Genomic DNA, 20,482 nt, shown 5'->3' on the forward strand with positions numbered 1-20,482 from the left:
GCAGGCCAGGAGCCAGGAAGAGGAAGTCCCAGCATAGTCTCTGCAATGTTGTTGGCCCTTGGGGGACAACAGAGCCAGCAGATCTTCAGATGAAACAAAGAAAGAGGTTATGTCTGTGAATCTGCAGGACAGGCTCAGATATGGTATTAGGAAGTAGGGCTGCTTTTCTAAATCTCTTATCCACTTTGTTTATTTCCTATCTGTTTTCCCTCTAGATTTAATAAAGTCTTTCTGAAAATACCAAAGGTGAGCCAAGGGAAGCATTTTTATTTTCCATGTTTAGGCAGAACTTAAAAGAGGAAATGATGGGCCTCTGGGAGCCGATGAGGTGTCAGTAATGTTAATTAAGAATGAATAACTCAAGGGCAGGGGTATGAATCAGGCTGCAGCTTGGGATCACTGGCTCAAACACCCCTCTCCACCTCAGCATCTGCTTCTTGTGCTAACCCTCGGAAAATCTGGGCTCTGCTACAGGGCAGGGGAGACCAGCAGGGAAAGTGTCTGGAGATCAGTTCTGTAATTCCACCAGGACTCAACAGGAGCCCTGTGTTGAGATTCTACTATGGCAACAGAAGGAGAGTGCTGATGGATTCGAGTGCCACTTAAACAAGGAGATAGTCGAATTAGAAATAGAACCACTAAAAGAAATGTTTGTAATGGAAACTTTAAAAAATCCAGAGGGGAGGAAATGAACCCACAATGCCTCTTGCTATTGTAACCCGTTAAGTGGAGCTGGGGTTGTTGCCTCTCCATCCTCTGCAGGAAGTGGCTGTGCCTGCAAGGCTGCTGTTTGGAGAAGAAGGTCTCTGAGGGTGATCAGATCAGCTGGGCAGCTCATGATGCATGTGTGTCTGAGGGCTTGGAGTAGCATCCTGAGATTCAGGCTACCTCACAGCATGGGGAAAGGCCCTACATATTCATTTGCAGCAGCAGGAGGACAGACTGTGCCAGGCTTGGTACCACAGTATAGGAACAGCTGATGCAGATCCCAGCTTCAGTGTGTTCCTTCAAAAGACTCAGAGCTGGGGTTGGGAAGCAATAGAATTTTTTTTCTTTAGACAGCTTGACTGCTCTGCTGCTGCTAAAGGAATGTAGCTACTCACTCATATGTCTCAGGTTTAGGGACTTCCTAGTTGGCTAGGAGAGAGTGCATTGTCTTTCCAGCTTTATGGAGTGGTTAAAGTGTCAGGACATCATCTGCACACCCTCAAAGGCTGCTGGATAAGGCAGACGTCAAGTACAGGCACAGCTGGTGCTGTCTGTCTAGAGAAGATAGCAGATTCATAAGAGCTGGGTGTGTCCTCCCGTATGTCCCAAGGCTGGAGGACATAAATTGCCCCTTCCTAATGGGCAGAGAGGAACCTATTGCTTACCTGGGATGGTGGTACCTTCTCTCTTCGGCCATCTCAGGCCATTCGGAACCTCAAGTGTCAGTACCAGGAATGCAGGGCCTCAGCTGCCACAGCCTGCTGTAATGCCTGCGTTTCCTTTTCAGATCTTACAGGTGAACAAGGTGATGTCCATCTTGCTTTATGTGATATTTCTCGCTTATCTCCGTGGCATCCAAGGTAACAACATGGATCAAAGGAGTTTGCCGGAAGACTCGCTCAATTCCCTGATTATCAAGCTGATCCAGGCAGATATTTTGAAAAACAAGCTCTCCAAGCAGATGGTGGACGTTAAGGAAAATTACCAGAGCACGCTGCCGAAAGCAGAGGCCCCCCGAGGGCCGGAGCAGGGGGAGCCCGCCAGATCCGAATTCCAGCCAATGATTGCAACGGACACAGAACTGCTGAGGCAACAGAGACGCTACAACTCCCCCCGGGTCCTGCTGAGCCACAGCACGCCCCTGGAGCCCCCTCCCTTGTACCTCATGGAGGACTATGTGGGCAACCCTGTGGCAGCCAACAGAACGTCACGGAGGAAACGGTACGCAGAGCATAAGAGTCACCGAGGGGAGTACTCGGTGTGTGACAGTGAGAGTCTGTGGGTGACAGATAAGTCATCTGCCATAGACATTCGGGGACACCAGGTCACAGTGTTGGGGGAGATCAAAACCGGCAACTCTCCTGTCAAACAATATTTTTATGAAACAAGATGTAAAGAAGCCAGGCCGGTCAAAAACGGTTGCAGGGGGATTGATGACAAACACTGGAACTCTCAGTGCAAAACATCCCAGACCTACGTCCGGGCACTGACTTCAGAAAACAACAAACTTGTAGGCTGGCGCTGGATCCGCATAGACACCTCCTGTGTGTGTGCCTTGTCAAGAAAGATCGGAAGAACCTGAATTGGCATCTCACCCCGCATATAAATTATTACTTTAAATTATATGATATGCATGTAGCATATAAATGTTTATATTGTTTTTATATATTATGAGTTGACCTTTATTTATTAAACTTCAGCAACCCTACAGTATATAAGCTTTTTTCTCAATAAAATCAGTGTGCTTGCCTCCCCTCAGGCCTCTGCCATCTGTTAACCTTGTTTTGTGATACGACTCTAGGAAGCAAACCTGTAAAATCTGTGTACACCAGTATTTTGAATTCAGTATTGTCAAGGCCATGACTGTCGTTTTAGTAAACTTGTTAAAATCAGATGATGTCAGAGTTGTGTATAAACACAGTTATATCCTCTTTCCAGTATATTACATGTTGGCTTAGCTAATTATGTTATGGCCTCCATCAAAAATCATACCCTGCAGCTTTGAGCTGAACATTTAATCCTAGCCAGCAAGCGCACAATGAGGGCCTCAATTGACCTTCTCTGCTCTTGGTCATGCCAATTAGAATTAAGATTTACAGCAGGGACAACAAGCCTGGTGGTTGTAGTGTAGTTTTGGAAGCTTCTTTTCAGCACATTTGTTGTTTGGGTATTAACTGTTGTTAGATTCTCTCTCTCTCTCTCTCTCTCTCTCTCTCTCTCTCTCTCTCTCTCTCTCTCTCTCCCACTTCCCTTACCCTTTGGTTTTGTTTTGCTTTTGGTAAACTGCTTTCACCCTTTTAGAAGCATATGAAAAAATTATCCAAGTATTCATAACCATCATTTCTTTATTTCATACTTACTCTTTTGTTTTACTTTGTGGAGCAAAGGGTCAAACTGTTAACACAGTCATTATATGGCTACCCAGAAGCAAACTGAAATGGCTCATGAACAATCCATACACAGAAAATAAATTTACTCACGACAGATCCTCTTGGCCTGTGGCTCCCTGAGGCTCTGGTAGCCCCTCCTCCAGCCACATGACCCGTTGGAATTCAGACATGTCTTTCTGTCTCTTGGGATTTTGTCCAGGTTTTGCAGGCTCTGGGAGCCTGGATTTCTTAGATCCTGACCAGATGGAAGGACCAGTATGAACTTCCTAGCATGGAGCAGGCATCTGAAAATTCCTTGCCCCTTCTTTCCCTTCTTCTGGGTCCTTTCCCAAGTATTGTGTTCCACCTTACTACCATTTGTTGTTCATTTTTCAACCTGATCTGTTAAGCATCCTAATGGAAAGGAGCTTTCTGGTGCCCACTATGGAGTTCACAATTGCCAAGGGGTCACTATGGTAATAACCTCTCCTGTCCAGGAAGGACTAAAGAGAACAGAAATGGTATCTCCTAAGGAGCTGGGAAGCAGTTCGTCATCTTGGAGCTAGAGAATGAGAACTTCATCCCCCATCTGTCAGAGGTGCGTGGTGTCAATGGGTGTCATATCACGGGTGACCATGCCATCACCATCCTAAAATCCTGAGCCTGATGTGAATTTCCTTGCCTTTATTTAAAGTTCACCTGTGCTTTATTTTCCCCAAACCTCCCATACCCAATATAGAACATGGGTTGGCTCATCACATGATATGAACAATTAAAATAGACAAAGCAAAGAGTCATAACTTATGACTTTGGTACATTGGTTAAGAATATCAGTATACTATACTCCATTCTGGTTTCCTGATAGGCAGGAGCAGGAAATGAGGAGCTGACCACATCCCCTCTAGGTGTCAGCTCTTTCAAACATTGCTACCATTATTTGTTGCAGATTCTTTGACAGAGACATTTGTCAGCAGCACCAAAGCCAAACTAAAGTTTACAAGTGAGGAGACTGAGGTTTGTGGGTTTAACTTGTCATTTAGCAAAGAATTGACAGAGATTTAAATCCATGTTTAGATAATGACACAGTCTCTGTCCTTTATCATACCTCTCTCTCTCCCTTCTGCCTGGCAGCATCACATGTAGAGGGAACCTTGCAGTCCTGGAGAAATAAAAAGCATATTCTCTCTCTCTCTCTCTCTCTCTCTCTCTCTCTCTCTCTCTCTCTCTCTCTCTCCCTCTCTCTGTGTGTGTGTGTGTGTGTGTGTGTGTGTGTGTGTGCTTAGCTTCTGTGTTGCTGGGCCTCCAGTATGGACAGCTGGTAGGATAATGGTAATCTGATGACTAACCAAGCCCAGTTCTCAGGAGCTCATCACTGGGAAGTGATCTGGGAACCTTACCTGGATTCTAGTGACAGCCCAGTGCCCCACAGGCTGAAGTACTGAGGGCATCCACAGAGCTGGTGTCTAATGTTTAACCAGCGCTGCAGGAGCACAGCGAGTGACTCTGGATGCAAAGACCTACAGTTTTAGTTGACATGGATTCTAGAAAGCTGGGGATGATCTATTAAAGAACTGCAGCAAGGACTAACTATTTAATCTGAGCTTCATAAGGATTTGGGTTCTGTCCTCGGGGCTGGAGTTGAGAGTCCCTGGGTCCTCTTCAGGAACTTTCGTTCTGCATGGCTTGTCCAGAGGACCTGAGTGACTGAGAGCTGGGCTTGGGTGACAGAAACCCCAGAATTCAGCCTTCAAAGGCAAAGACCTTGAACAGAAGGCCTGAGTCTTAGGTCTTGGCTTCCACAAGGAAGTTTAACTGCAGGTCAAGAGCAAGGTTAAAGCCACCAGCTATGGAGCAAGTACAGCTCAGGGGAGACAGTGACCTGGGGATGAGACGCCAGAAGGAGCTCAGAGCTGTCTGACAGCACAGCCTCTTGCACTCTCGGTAGTAAGACAACCGAGCATTGTCTAGCCCTTGTTCAATGTCTGTATTGGCAAAAAGCAGCTCAAGTGCTGCCAGAATCAGCATGTCAGGCTCCTCAAGGTGCAAGGGAAGCCTGTCTTCATTCAGTATACTCTGTCACCATTATAATATGATGAAAAATAAGCTCATCCCTTAGGAGAGGAGGTCTTTGAGGCCCACTGTCTGGATCCTGGAAAAGTCCACATTCCATTACATATCCTCATCCACTTTCGTTTATATATACTTATTCACTGCATATCCTACAAAGGCATTAAAGCATGAAGAATCTGATTGGATAGGAGAAAACAGGGCCTGGCCATGTTGCCAAAAGCCATATGACCTTGAAAGCCTCCCTCACCCTCATGGGAACATGAGATTGTTCTGCAGAAATAGGGTGCATCTGGACCCTCATAGACCTAGAAGAGAAGCTCTACCAGCCACTGGAGGGGCTTCTTTCTGCATTCTTATCACTAAGATCCCAACCCCCCTATCCAATTGTGAACTTGAACAAGTGACTCTTTATGCCTTTGTTTACTTGTCTATAACAGGGAGTGCTGTCTGCTTCATAAGGTAGTTTTGAGATGCAGTGAAACCATATTTCTTAAAACAGATGCTATTGACAGTGATGGTGATGATTAGTTTTTGGTGAAGTTTGCATGAGCCTCATTCTGGAATGCTGCTGAAGACTTCCAAGCTCTGTGTTAGGGGATTTGTCCTAATCAGAGCATATCTATCACCTAGCCCACTGCAGTTGGACCTTAAAGTCCAGTTTCTTTCTACAGGACTCTAACCAAACCACTGGCCCTGTATTACTAACAGAACTTTAATACTTTTCCACTGGTACACGAAGAAAAATAACTCTAAACCCTTCCACTCAATGAAAAACTTAGCATTTTTGCTAGCAATTCGGCATATATACTTTCCTGAAGTATGTATGTGTGTTGTTTTTACAATATTGTTTTCTGTCTCTCTGTGCCTCTGTCTCTCTGTCTCTCTGTCTCTCTCTCCCTCCTCTTCTTACCTCGCCCCCTCCTTCTCCCTCTTCCTGTCTATTGGCATTAATATCGTAGGGCTTAACATTTTTGAAGATTTTCCCATTGTCCCCTTTCCTCTGTGTGCAAGTACATATGTGTCTGTATGTGCTTTATGGTTCATTGAGTCCACATAAAATCCTCCATTAAGGCTCAGAGAGACCATCTGCAATTATTTTATCACATTTGAACATGTATTCAGGAATGATGTCTGTGTAGTCCATCTATAGCTATCTGGAGACCTGATTGGCTTCCCAGTCTTCAAACTCTGATGGCCCTGGGTATGCATGGCCTGAGCTAGTACTCAGCAAGGCCTGGATTCACCTCAGCAACCGTGGTTCTGTTCTACCACAACATGGACTGCGCCTCTGAATCCCGCAGACCATTCACCCGCTCCACAGTACTAGTTGAGGTCCTGGCTTGTGCTGTGTTCTACCAATCCAAGATCAGACAGTCACTGAAGTCTGAATCAGAGGGAATCTTCTACAGCAGAAGACCTGCACCCTGTATCTAAAAAGAACCAGCCACCTCACCATTCCTTGCTTGGGTTACAGTGAGTAAGCGGGCTATTCGAAAGGGACATGGGTTTCACAAGTTGAAATACAAATATTACCATGTTGGCCTGAACTCTCAGGTTTTCATTTGCTTCTGGCTGAACGTTGATCTATTTTAGAAGAGCAGAACCACAGGAGTAGGTCAGAAGCCTCTGAAGGACTATGGATTTCTGTCCTCCATCTCTGACCTCCATGGTCCCAGGGTGTGGAGGGCCAATGAATCCAAAGGCATACAAAGGTATGCCTGTGGGATGGGGGCAGGACCCAGATAGAGGGACTGGCTACCACAATGAGTTTGGCTGGGTTCAGTTGTAGAGTTCAGTAGGAATAATACTAGTTAAATTACTGACGTATCTTTGGCAAAAAAATTAAAGTTTATTGTGAATTGTGAATCATAGCCTAATTAATTAGATAGTTCCTCACATGGGACAGACAGACAGACAGAGAGCTACTGCTTTGATATTCTAACCATTGATGTATTGCATTTTTTTAAGGAAAGGTAATGCTTGAAAAAGAATGCTTCTGAACACAAGCTTAACCTTTAGGAGACTGAACTGGTAGCCAGCTGGGGAGCATATGGAAAACGAATGTACTTGAGCCTAGAAAACAGGCGGATCGGGGTGGAATTAACAAACAGAAAAGACGTCAGACCGAGTCCACCAGCCAAAACAGAAGTGGTTGGAGTTGTGTATATTCCAACTTGGTAAGAAAACATTGCAAACTGGTGCTGGGATTTGGGTATTGAAGATAAGATGGAGCCAAAGAATTATAAATAAGGTAATGGTAATAATTTACTGGCTTCTTCTCTCCTGTTAGGCACTATGGGTGTATCTCAATGGATTGTCATACCAACCTGGGTAATTTTAACCCTTTTCTGAGGTAGGGACAATCCTGGAAAGCAGTAACTCATCCAGGGTCAGACAGTTGATATGGGGGAGTGTCCAGTTGGGGCCCTGGCTTGGGAACACATGCTTCTAACTATGTGAGAGCACACTGAGTGCTTCCAGAGCCCCTCAACACTGAATTTCACTGGAGCGGTGGAGGGAGTCAAGAAGGTGGTGTGCACTTGGGAGAGAGTTTACACAGGGTTTACACAGAAGAAAGCCAAGAGTTGTTCTACCCCGAAGAAATGGCAGATTCAGTGGCAGTAGTTCAGTGCTGCGAGGCTTTTCAGTTAGGTTGGGAGAAGACTGGCCTCTTCTCCTATCTCTATCTAACAGCTTAAGCATCACTGGACTGGGAGGAAAGTAGCTGTTGCTTCTGTATGGAGCATAAATATTGGCATTCTTGTGATATCACTGTGGGGTTTCTCAGAGAAGTAGAAAAATACGAATTTCAAATTTGGACATAAAATTTGAGATCCAATTATCTATCCTTAAACAGAATTCTATTTTTTATTTATTCTATACTTTTTAAAAAATTTGAATGCCTGCTAGGTATTGGGCACTCTGCCCAGATCTGTGGACTAAGTTTAAGAGGTGTCATCCTTCTGTAAGAAAGGTGAAGACCAGGATGGGCTTCAAGGTACGGCAGCCTGCAGTACCCTTGACAATTTCCACACCTCACAGATAGGCAGCACCTCCTCACCAGGCAACTCTAATTATCTGATAAACCTTCCCTATGGCCAAAGCCAAATGGAGAATAGGTGCAACTGGATTGTCAACAAAAAGCAGTCCATGAACCTAGAAAATGAGCGATGAAATGCTGCCTGAGACAGCCAAGAAAGCTTCATTGAGAAGGTAGCCTCTAAGCTGGCTCTCTACGGATACATTATAATTAAACAGAAGACAAAGCCAAGAACAGCCTACAATAGTGTAGACTAAGATAGGATCTAACATAGAGAAAAGTACAAGGTCTGGTGCAAGAACTTTAGCACCATGGCAAGCTGAAGAGAGAAGTCAAGACTGGCTAATTCTGCCAGGTGCAGAGCACTAAGAAGTATGCATGTGAGTGTGCTCCTAACTTTAGCTCCTATCAGGACCACCTGACTGCTGGGCAATCCTGAGTTACTGATTCATTAGGCCTGAGACGATTTGCATTTCTAACTTCTCAGGTGATGCTGCTACACAAGACAATCATTCAGCAATGAGAAGTCCTCAAGGATTTCCCAGCAACTTGGTTGTTTTGTTCTGTTCTGTGAAGATAATTTTGGTGGTACAGATGATGGAGGGACTGGACACAGAGTCCTGGCCTGACCAGTAGTATATGATGCAAGTGAGTGCCTGCACAGAGGAGATGGTGATAGATATAGGGAGCATACAAGAGTAGACATGCACTTTTTAATAATTACAACCAACAAACATAATTTATATTCCAACTATATATTCATTCATAAGTAAAGATAATTTAGCCAAAATATTAAAATTGTACATAATTTATTCATGCAATGTTAATAGGTAATTAACATATACAGACAACCACAGTTACACTTAAAGCTTTTTGTTGCTATAATGGTAAGTAAACAAAAAGTTATAGAGTAGCAATTGCTCATATTAAGTCTGTAAGCAAACTTCATTCTTTCACTGTTTAAGTTTAATATTATACTAGTACTTTGTATCCAATAAAATATGTAAACATTGAGTATAGATTTATGAGATTTGACATCTGTAAATAATCACTATCACCTAGATTATGATAGAAAGTTCGTCCATCATTTATTTTTATTAGCATAAATATATTTATTAATTTGCATGCAAAGTGCTTGAGATCAAGGTAACTGACCAAAGTAATGACAAAAAAAAAAATATGGAGATTTGCTCATTGAACTGAGCATATTCATTCTCAAAGCTAATTCCTGTCCAAGTGATGATGGAATATTTATTCGACTTTTTTATAGAGTGGAGAACAGGTGACACCATTTGTGACACAATCCACAACTAACTTTCCATCTTGATATTTTCTGCTGGTTGTGCTTGCCTTCCCACCCCACTCCTGGTGACCGTGTGACTTTTTCAGCCATCAGCTGTGGTTTCTTCAAACTTCTCTTCCAGGTTGCTTTCACAGTGCTCTTGGTTTTAACAGTGAGGTGGTTGCCATCACAAGTGATGACACAGTCTGGCTTAGCCGCTGCATCCATTTTTCACATAGCCACTCCCACCCCTATGCTTGCCTTCCCACCCCACTCCTCCACGCAGTTGTCAAAACCTCTGCTCTCCACCACGCGCCATCTTCCTACCAGCTGCTGAGTGGTGGCCGTATTGAGTGCTGACAAGTGGGCACATGGGTACAGGCGGCAGAGCGGTTAATAGCAGGCAGCGTGCTGTCACTTCCATTGTTTAGAATGCCCCTTGCCTGTTTTCAGTCCTGCCACCCAGTCAACTGCCAATCTGACTTTCTGTGCATGTACCACAGTTCTTCATTTTTTCTATACGCACACAGCATACTTTACCCATCGCCCCTTTGCTCCTCTTCCTGGGCCTCTTCCCCAGGTTCACATCCGGGGGATTTCAATGCATAAATTTTGATCATATACCTCTGAGTGCTACCCGGACATGTCCATTCACACTCTCTCCCTCTGGTTCCTTTCTCTTGACTAATAACTGTCTCCCTTTTACTTACTTTTCTTATTTTTTAGATCCATATATTGGTGAGAATATGTGATATCTGTCTTTCTAAGCCTGGCTTCTTTCACTCACCACGATAATCTCTCAAATCACCAATTTTCCTCAAAATAACACATTTTCATTCTTTATGGCTAAAAAATACTCCATTGTAAATATGTACCACATTTTTTTTATCCATTCATCTGTTGATGAGCGTTTAGCCTGGTTTCACATCTTGGCTATCAGAAATTGTACCTTAATACACACAGGTATGCTGCTATCCTTATAGTATGCTGATTTTAATTCTTTTGGGTACATAGCAAGGAGTGGCATGGCTGAATCAAATAGTAGCTCTACTTTTTTTTTATTGAGGAACCTCCATACTCCATAGTTGCTATACTAATTTACATTACCACCAGCAATGCAAAGATTTTTTCCCCTGAACCTGGCTCAGTCTCAGCATTTATTGTTATGTATATAAAGAGAGACAGAGACAGAGACAGTTCTCAATTTAAAAATTCTTCTTCCTCGGGGGGACTTTCCTGACATCTCTTCTTGAGTTATTTGTCAAACCTTCCTCCTCTTCTATTTTGCATTCTCATAGGGTACAGAATTTTATGGCACACAACATAACTGAAATTATAGATGAATGGTAATCTTTACTGTGCTGCCTTATTTAGCTATAGTCTGTATGTGTTAGTGGGTCACACTGGTTTGACTCAGAACATTATTCCAAACCCTGAGCATGACACCTACACTATCAGTAGGCAATTGATATTCACTGTAGAAACAAAGCAATGAATGCCTTGCATAAACCAGTATCACAAGGAAGAAGATCCTAAGTCAAACCTTAAGAAGAATGGATTAGTAAGCAAGGGCATGCTTCTGTTAGTCATTTAAACATCTATGATGCATTAGGGGCGGGCGGCGAGAGGCTCAACAGTATAGAACAGTATGGAACTGAGGTCCAAAGATTTGAGACTTTGTTATTCCACAAGCAAAGTGAACTTAGTGGAAAGAGGACTTAAATACAGTTTAGCGGCAAAATTCATAAGGCCATGAACCAGATTTTTCTTCCCCTTCCAGAACAAGGAACATTATGTGTTAATTTAGCAATTGCTAGTACGTTCAGTTATCATCCATCCAACAGGTGAAGACTCAGCCCTAGTTGTGCCAGCTGTCTTCCTAGGCATAGATTAGAATAATAGCAAACATTGGCATTCCTTTTTGGAGTGTACCATTCAGAGGTGTGGTGCAAAAAATAAATAAATACCCAAATTGTAGATTAGATACAGAAGGATGAAATACAACACAGTAAAAGGGTAGAATAGGGAGCGTTCGGAAGGCACTCATGGTGTTGTATAATTATATTTTCATGGTTAAAATGCTTGCTGCTGTGAATTTCAAGGCATGAAATGTCAGTGTGCCTCAGGGAAGTTAAACATATTTTCATACACTCTGAGCAATTAATGGTCCTAATTAAGGGATAGGATCTTTACCAGAAACCAAAACGCAAGCTTTGGCAGTAGAAGTACAAACAGGGCCTGACTGATGAGTCACCTTTTCATTCTTCAGCTTGGGGTGAAGCTTTATTCAGACCTTAGACACCCGTTCTTCCCTGAGAAGAGGCAGCATTATGCAGTGTTGGTCTGTCCTCCTGGGACTAGTTACCTTGTCAAACCTGTTCCATTCCCTAGGAACGCGATGCAGTTCTCTCTAGCTGGATCCCTCCAGAAGCTAGAAGGCCTGGGGGAACAGGCAGTGGGCAAGGCCACTCCCTCTGAATTCCTGTGCCTCTGGCTTTTGCTGGCAGCTCCCCAACCAGAGAGGTGGGGTGGTTTGCCCAATCCAGAGCTAGGTTTCTGCCTGGGGAACCCTGAGGGAACTTTCTTTTTATCTAAAGCATGCATCCTAAAAATTACCTGAGACTGTAGTTGAGTCATTTGTACTTAACAACCGTCAGTTTCCCTTCCTGAAAAAAGAAGGTCTAAAGGATTTCTAATTCAATTATCTTAGAAGTAACTCAGACTTCCTTAAGAATGGGTGACAAGAATGAGAGCTATGAGATTTTACAGAAAGGAAAGTCATGGTGAGTAGGTTCTGAGAAGCTTCAGAAAGGCTACTTATACTGTGTTCAATCCCACCCTCATAATCCAGCTGGACTTCCAAGAGATCAGGCAACCCAGAAAGACTACATAGCTACCATGCTGTGCAGAGCTGAAGCGAGAACCAGATCTTCTGTCATCCAGTCCCAAAACACTCTCTGCCAGCACACACTGCCTGCCTCAGAGGGTCAGCAGAAGAGCTCATCAAGAGCCCTACATACCTTACCCAGTGTCTGTTCCACAAGCAACCACCTCTGCTTTCCCAAGTTTTCTACACGCCATCATTGGTCCATTGCTCCCAGAACCTCCAGGGGCAATCTCTATGGTTGGAAATGTGGTGCACTGACCAAAGTCAGATAGGATCAATCCCTGATCCCACCACTCCTTATGGTGCAACCTGAAAAAATTCTCGATGTCAAGTCTCCTATGAAACAGTGAGAGTGATGATACCACCTCCAGGGTGATAGTGAAAGTGTTTGTAACCAGAACAGGCAATGTGGATATACTAGCAGGCATCTATAGATTACATAAGTCTCCTGGGGCTTCCTCTTGGTCGGTCTTGAGTGTTGAATCATAGGGAATTTCTGAAGTTCCCAAAGGAAGGCCCAAGACAGCAAGAAGAGTTGTAAGCCACCACAACTCAGCAATCTTTTGGCATTTTAGTGATTGGTCCATCTGAACCAACACCTCCTAGGCTGACATGCACTTTCCCTACCTCCCAGGGACACCAGCAGGATGTAGACAGACTTTTTAGGCACTTGGCAATGTGCTTGACATCCAGGAGGCTCTCAATAACAACTCTCTTATGCAGAGAGACAAGACACGGAGAGGAACATCCAGAGGCCAGACGCACCCGTGATCCTGTTGCTCACTGTCACTTTCCTTGTTAGAGAAATATCTTTCTCTTACCCAAATCCCTCCCACCACACACCAAGTCAATTCTCCTAGAGGTTTTCATTTTTAAATCCCAATTAATTAAATCTGTCAGTTTTCTTAATTCTTGAAAAAATATACTCTATTTCTAAAGCACAACAGCAAAGCAGGTCGGGGTGGGAAGCAGAGGACTCCTGATTCCCATGAGTTTCTTTGGCAACATCTGCCTTCCATCCCTGCTTACTCAGGCTGCCCCTGCTGCAGAGAGCTGAGAATATGAGACTCAGGGGAGACACTACTCCTGTTCTGTCCGTTTCAGCTCAGTTCTGGGCTTCACAGTGCCAGATTCACCAAGGTCCTCTTGCTTGAGATTGGGCCAGCTGATAGCCATTGAAGTCTTATCATTTGCTAACCACTTTAAGATCTTATCACCACTGTAGGATAGCAGAACTGGGAGAAAGATAGACAAAGTTAAAGTCTGCTGTGTCCATCCACAGCCATAAAAGTGAGTCTTAGAATGTTGGTCCCACTCAGGATCTCAGATGAGTCAATATCTCTGGCCATGTCCATTCTGCCCCCTAAGCACCTGTTTTGTGTCTGACCCTCTATTTTAGCCCCTCAGGGATACAGATTGCACAGTCTCCTGGAAGGATAGACACAGGGGGATAAATGTTTCCATTGTTTTGTGTTCAGGCAACATGGCTTGTTATTAGAACAGCAAGGAATTCTTTGCCTCACCTAAGTAGGAGAAGGGAAGGGAAGGCTTCCTGTGGAGATGATGTCTTCAAGGAAATGGAAGAGGTTATTCCAGGTGCTGCAGAGTGTACTAAGAGCCAACAATAGGTTTGTGTTGTTGTAACTTAAAGAGGTGGGTAAGGGGCAGTACACAGAGGCCCACTCTGCCATGGTAGCAAGTTTAGATATGGCCCCCAGGAAGGGGCATCCAAAGGCTCTCAGCTTCCTCTCCCTACTAGGCATGCTCTCATGGCCAAGCAGATCCAGGCCTGGAGACAGAGGAGCAGAAGTGGCCAGCCATGTGGCAGCTCCAGCATAGATCAAGGAATTCCCTGCTACACAGCCACTGGAGAACAGACACATTCAAAGTTACATTAAAGGGGAGACCTGGACATGCACGCTGGCAGGTTAAAATCAGAGTGGGTGAAGGTCAAGGCAAGAATCTAGAAGTTGTGCTTATGGTGGTAGTTTCATTGCTAATCCCTTTTATTTGAGTTTGGCCCATCACTTAGCACCACCCTGATGATCTGCTGTTTCTCCTGTTCTGGCGGGAGATCCCGCCCCCATCCCTGCCCTTTCCGGTCTCTTGCAGCTGTAAATCCAGATGCTGAGTCTCAGTCCCAGGGTAGCAAAGCCGTCCACACTGCTTCCTCTCTTTCTTATCCTGTCATGTTTCCTCCTGAACTTTTGACACAGACCCTGCTTCATGTCAGCCTGACTCTCAGGCCCAGCAAAGTCAGTATCCTCAGGGCTGGCCTTGTGGCCTGCCTTGGCCTCTGGGACTCACAGGCCCTGTGCTCCCTTTCTCACAAGATGGGCAGATGAGCAAGGCTGTAATTCTGGAGGATGGAAGAAAACAGCCAGCACAGGCCTGGTGGCTCCAGGAGTTCAAATTTTCTCACCGCTCCTGTCCTTTCTCTACATTGATGCTGCAGACAAGCACGGTAGTACTCACCCCAACCTGCAGGAGGCCCAAGGTAGAGATGGCTTTCCTCTCTCCCTCCCTGGCTTTTAAAAGGATCCAGCTGAGCATCTCCTCCAGGTAGGAATTCTCATCCACTGGCACTTTCCTCAAACCATGTCCAAAACTTTCAGGAGCTCCCCACTGTCTATAGTCCAAGATTCTTGCTTGGACAGTGGGGCTACTGACAGTAGACACTCAGCCACTCTTTCATCTGTTCCTTTTTCTCACTAATACTAAACACAGTCCACTGATTTTCTTGCTTTCCTTGTACCTGATTTGTACATCCACACTACCAAGTCTTGATGTGGACAGATTCCCCACCTCTGCGGATACTTTCCTGACCTTGACCTTCTTCATATACATTGGTCTGTCCTCACTCTGGCTCCAAAATGATACCAGAAGAACAGAGATACTAGCACACATATGGAAAGCTGACTCTTGAGATTGCAACTTTCTCCTTCAGGAGATAAGGATGTTAAACTCTAGAGAAAAGCAGTGATTGGCCAGAATTACAGCTGACAAATAAGAGCTGGCACTTGCATATTCATGCCCAACCTCTGAGCTCAGGTCTCAGATATCCACCATGACTCTTCTTTCATTTCCCGGGAGGGAGAAAATTCTAGACCACACATTCATCAGAACCTGGTTTTTGATGAAGTGTTCTGAAATATGCTGTTCCCTCTTCCAAGAGAGCTTGTCTTCCACTATGTCTAGGGGAAAACCTTCTATACTGTCTTAGTTACTTTTGTTGAGACAAAATACCTGATGCCCAAAGTTAGGGAAGGGGACGTTTATTTCTTACAGGTTGGAGGTTTCAGTCTATACTCAATTGGCTTCAAGCAGGGGTTAGTGTAAACAGCAAGCTAGAACAGCAAAAAAGAGAAAACTAGGTCTTCTTCCCACCCTTACAATGTATGCTGGCTCCACCCCTGGGTGGGTGTAGTACTCATACCACCAATCCAAGTGCTAGACAATGAATCAGTCACAAATGCTAGGTTTGGTTGCATCCATGCAACCAAAGGCTTGGGGGGCCCACAGATACAAACCATGACATAGACCTGAGCCTGTAATCAAGCCAGATCAACTCCTCTCCTCAAGACCAGGTATGCAATTTGGAGCTCCCACACAAAATGCAGACATGTGATCCCTTGTTCATAAAGGATAAAGAAACAATGACAGCAAAATATTAAGCTCAAAGCATGTTTGTTAAGGCTATAAACTTTAGAGTAGGCAACTAGGTAATTTCAAAAACAACAGACACATTCCTGTTTACATCCAAATTTTCTGGCACTTAAAAAATTTTAAATACTTTTTTGAAATCCTCTGCAAAACAAATAAATGATTGAATATTATCATTGCCTTAATTGTGTCCTCCCAAATTTGTAAGTTAACCCCTAGGCCCAGTATCTCAGAAAGTGACTATATTTGGAGATAGGGCCTTTCAAGAGATAGCTGAGTTAAAATAAAGCCTTAATCTGATTTGTGTCTTTATAAGAAAGAGAAGGTGAGGACACACACACACACATACAGAAATAGAGACTCTAGGAGACAACAGTCACTTTCAATACCTTCAAGTCAAGGAGAGGCTTGATCTCTCCCTCACAACCTTCAGAAGACACCAAGTCTTCCAATTTCCAGCCTTCAGAACTAGGAGCCAATAAATTTCAGCCACCCAGTCTTCAGTGCTTGGTAAAGCTGCCCCAGAAAATAATACAAATACTTAAAGGGGAAAGCACAACTCACAACAAATTATAAACTCTAAGAGCTGATGGACACCAGAAAAAGTCAGAAAACCTAGAAAAATAATGTAATATATGTCCTTTCATGACCCACCTGGCCATGCTTCTGTATTAGTTTATTTTCCATTTATTTTTGGCTGTATGTTCATCATATGTGACAATAGTTGCACAATATTATTTTCTGTTGAGCAAATAGCGATTTTAACTTCTCCCATAACATGTTTGATCACAGTTTTTATTTTTCTAATACTGGCTTGTAGTTGACAACTCGTCATTGGTAATATCACGTACATTATTTTAGGAACATCTCCATTAAGACTCTTCCACGTAAAAATTACATTTCCATTTTTTTAATGTAGGCATTTGACTTAGATGCTGTACGAATTGCTACTCCTTATTACTAGCTGGTCATCACATCCTCAGCACAATGTTCTGACATCTTTGTTGATGCTCATGTTTAATGATGAGTCAAAAATAAAGTCTTCCCAATGTGAACAATATATTTCATTCCTCCTTTTAAATTATTTAATAATTCAAGCATCTAGCCATTCCTTCTGTGGGAAATATGTCATTTCTATTGAAAATTTATTTCATCCTCTTAATGAGTCAATACTCCAATGTGATCTGAAATTTCTTGGTTAGAATTTGTTTCCTGAGATCAGAATAAGTTTAATCTTATTTGCACAATATTTTAAGTCCATATAACCATGTGACTGCATTGCAGTGATATCCCCTGGCTGTGGAAGAGCTGGATCCTGAGACTGATGCTTCTTTAGCATGTGTATGTCAGCCACAATCAAGGCTGAAGACTGGATCTTGAAGAACCAAACCCACAGAACTTCCAGCTGTCCACCTCCTTTTCCCCAGCAAGCATATCTGCTTTTCACACCCAGGTTGCAAAATCCTGTGAGCACAGAATTCAACAATGCACATTTTCCTTAGTTATGTATACACACACACACACACACACACACACACACACACACACACACATATATATGAGAGAGGCAGAGAGAAAGAGAGAGAGAGAGAAAGAGAGAGAGAGAGAGAGAGAGAGAGAGAGAGAGAGAGAGAGAGAGAGAGAAACAGTTTCCTTAAGCCAAAATGAAGTTCAGGGATCTTGTCTGGTCTACCAAATCCACTGATGCTGAGTTTAAGGTCTATTTACCTTTCCAGAAATTTAGTTTTGAATGGTTAGATTCCCTATTATCTGTTCCTGATGAAGCCTCTGCATTCCCATGAGGTAAAAGTAGGCATTGTTAGAGGTGGACACAATCGACTTCCCATACCTATGATGGCTATGTGTGGGTCCTGGAGCCACAACAAGGATGTGACACTTGGTCTGTCCAGTAAGAGCTGAGCACCTGGCTCCCATGAACACACTGACTCCTGGCTCTTTCCTTTCTGTTTCTGTCACATAGGGGACAAATGCTTCATTATTCTGGGTAGTTTGGGACCATTAAATGAGCTGCCCAGACAAAGTACTTAGTAAAGAGCCTAGGCTGGGGCTTTGTAAGTGCCACTATGGAATCATTACTGTGTTTTTTAAGGGTCTCATCAAGAGCATCAGGGGAAATGGCTGATAGATGGGTGTGGGCAGAAAGGCTGTGTCCTTGCACCAAAGTCTCCCTCTAGCTTCCCTTGGGCTTCACAGGGAAGCGACATGCTAATGTCCTGGCCTGGGGGACACCCACAAATCTTATCTCCTGTTTCCCCTCATAGAGGGCTTCTTACCTGCATCTCAAACTCCTTCATGGTGGAATGTATTAGGCGACTTTACGAGCCTCCAAGGTCAATTTAGCAAACACCTGACACAGGTGTTTGCTAACACCTGTGTTGACTGCTAACACAGGCCCAGCTACAGTTCCTAGGCCATCCCTGATTGGCAAAGCCCTGGTGCAAACCTGGGCCCAGTGTAGCCCACTGCCAACCACAGACAGCAGAAACCCCCACTCAACTTCTTTCAAGAAGTCCCCCCTTCTCAGATATCATGTTCCGACCTTGAAGCCTCTCACACCCTATATCTCTTCTCACCTAGGGCTTAGCTTATATATAAAGTCTATCCCCTACCATCATGCACAATACATTTTTGAGATTGTGCACCCAAATAAGATATTCAAAAGTCTACTTTTAAAAGTCTCTTTAGTCTTACATAGCATAAGGTTGTGTCTTCCCAGGGAAATTGTAAAATTGTAATTACACCCAAGTTTATACCCAAATGTCACAATATTATATTTATATGTTGAGAATATATATTTATTTCTGCTTCCATTGAACATTCACTCATTCAAAAAAATGCTTCTGGAGCACTCTTAGATAAAAAGTCCCAGCCTAGGTTTCTGGGATAAATCTATCATGCAAGCGAATAAACCTAGAGAGTCAAGCTCTAAAAAGGCCTGGTGAAAAGTGATCAGTTTTGTCAGAACATGGTAAGGGCCCTGGCAAGGGTCATTTGGACAGAGAAAAAGCAGAGCCAAGTACAAAGTACCCAGGAGGCACGTGGAGGTGAAATGCAGGGTGCATTTTCAGACAGAAGGATCAGGCAAAGCCTTGCTGATACACAGAGACATAAGCAGCGAAGTGGTAAAAAGGTAAAAAGCTGTGAGCCATGTGGAATCCCAAGGACAGGCACAGTGGATAGAAAGCCCCAAAGCAAGAGCATATCTGTGTGCATGGAAGGGTTCTTCAGCTTAATTCTAGTGAACATCTGACTAAGGTACCTTTGCTCTTCCTCAGTCAGGGATGCTGAAGAATCCTTATGTTTGCATTATTGTATATGAGGTCTGTGTCTTTTCTCCCAACTTTTCACTGGATTTCACAAGGAAAAAATTAAGTTAAGTGTGCAAAATGACAGCTCTCCAGTAGAGCGGCTGATGTTTGTCAAGCTGTCACTAGGCACTCTGCGCACAAGGAAGCTGCAGAGTTTGGTCTCTGAGGCATGAGAGCTTCGTGTGGCACTCAGCAGGATGTTGGGATGCCTGCACTTGTGTGAGGTTGTGCTGGGCAGGACCCCAGGGCTGAGTGGGCAGGCAGGAAGTGCTGATGGGCCACACCCATAGTTTTCCTCTCTGACCCTGAGAGGATTTTCCTGTCATTAAACAAGCAAGCAGACAGCTCCCCCAGGCAGCTGTATGCAGGGGGCCAAGCAGCTGAGCAGTGGGGTTCTCAGGAGGGCAAGGTGTCCAGAAGGTGCTTTTGGGAGGCCTGTGACATGAATGACCTCCTTATGCAGGGTCCTTCCAGGCACTGCATGTGCACGGCTTTGTCATCTACCAGCATATTCTGTGCAGTTGCACTGTAGTTCCCAAGACTTTGGGACAGGCTGTGGGACATGTGGGTGTCTGAGCCATCGAGCCTGGGAATTGGGGAGGGGGTGTCTGGGCTAGCAAGCCACCCACCCCAGTCATAAATGCCATGCTCCTAGGAACATGCAGGAGTATTTTATTGTTTCATTGAAAGCTGATTCCCTGGTGCAGCTGTTCTGCCCATGAATTCCAGGGGGCAGGGTTAGGCGAGTGGGGGAGGAGGAGAGCCAGAGGGAAGTGGGGAGCAAGCAGCACTGCTCATCCAGGCTGTGAGATCTTGTTACTAGGGTTTTGGGGAAATTGGATGCGGCTCCAGGGTTCAAGTCTTTCTTGCCCCACACACCAGGGCGCTGGCTCCACTAAAGGCCATTGAGACACAAGGGCCTGAATGTTTATTTCCCCAATAGCCGTGACAGTGTCTTCCAAGCTGACCCCAACAGAATCTATTTTCCAAAATGAAAAAAAGAATAAATGTTTCTTTAAAAAGTTTTATTTGGAGAGCAGGATCTGTGATGTGTTAGAACTGACAGGTTGGACCCTGCCTCTGCATCCCCATGGGCTTTGAGTGAGTTTTCCTGCCTGCTGGTCTCTCTGTCCA

General features: G+C 44.2%; 1 protein-coding gene and 1 pseudogene across 2 annotated transcripts in view; one reads left to right on the top strand and one right to left on the bottom strand.

The window, feature by feature from the left end:
• The window catches only part of Ntf3 (neurotrophin 3), a 66,729-nt gene extending 64,129 nt beyond the window's left edge, over nt 1-2,600 (top strand). For both annotated transcript variants that reach the window (XM_003463303.5, XM_023562169.2), the window contains exon 2: nt 1,496-2,600. In XM_003463303.5, coding sequence (XP_003463351.3) covers nt 1,496-2,290 — 795 coding nt within the window. In that variant the 3' untranslated portion in view covers nt 2,291-2,600. The remainder of the gene's footprint in view (nt 1-1,495) is intronic.
• Nucleotides 2,601-9,438: 6,838 nt separating this feature from the next.
• On the bottom strand, nt 9,439-10,013 carry LOC111755051 (fatty acid-binding protein 5-like; annotated as a pseudogene).
• Nucleotides 10,014-20,482: the final 10,469 nt, after the last annotated feature.

This window comes from Cavia porcellus, unplaced genomic scaffold (assembly GCF_034190915.1).
Source record: "Cavia porcellus strain 051 isolate PalLab524CR breed Dunkin Hartley unplaced genomic scaffold, mCavPor4.1 scaffold_27, whole genome shotgun sequence".
In the NCBI taxonomy this organism is placed as follows: domain Eukaryota; kingdom Metazoa; phylum Chordata; class Mammalia; order Rodentia; family Caviidae; genus Cavia; species Cavia porcellus.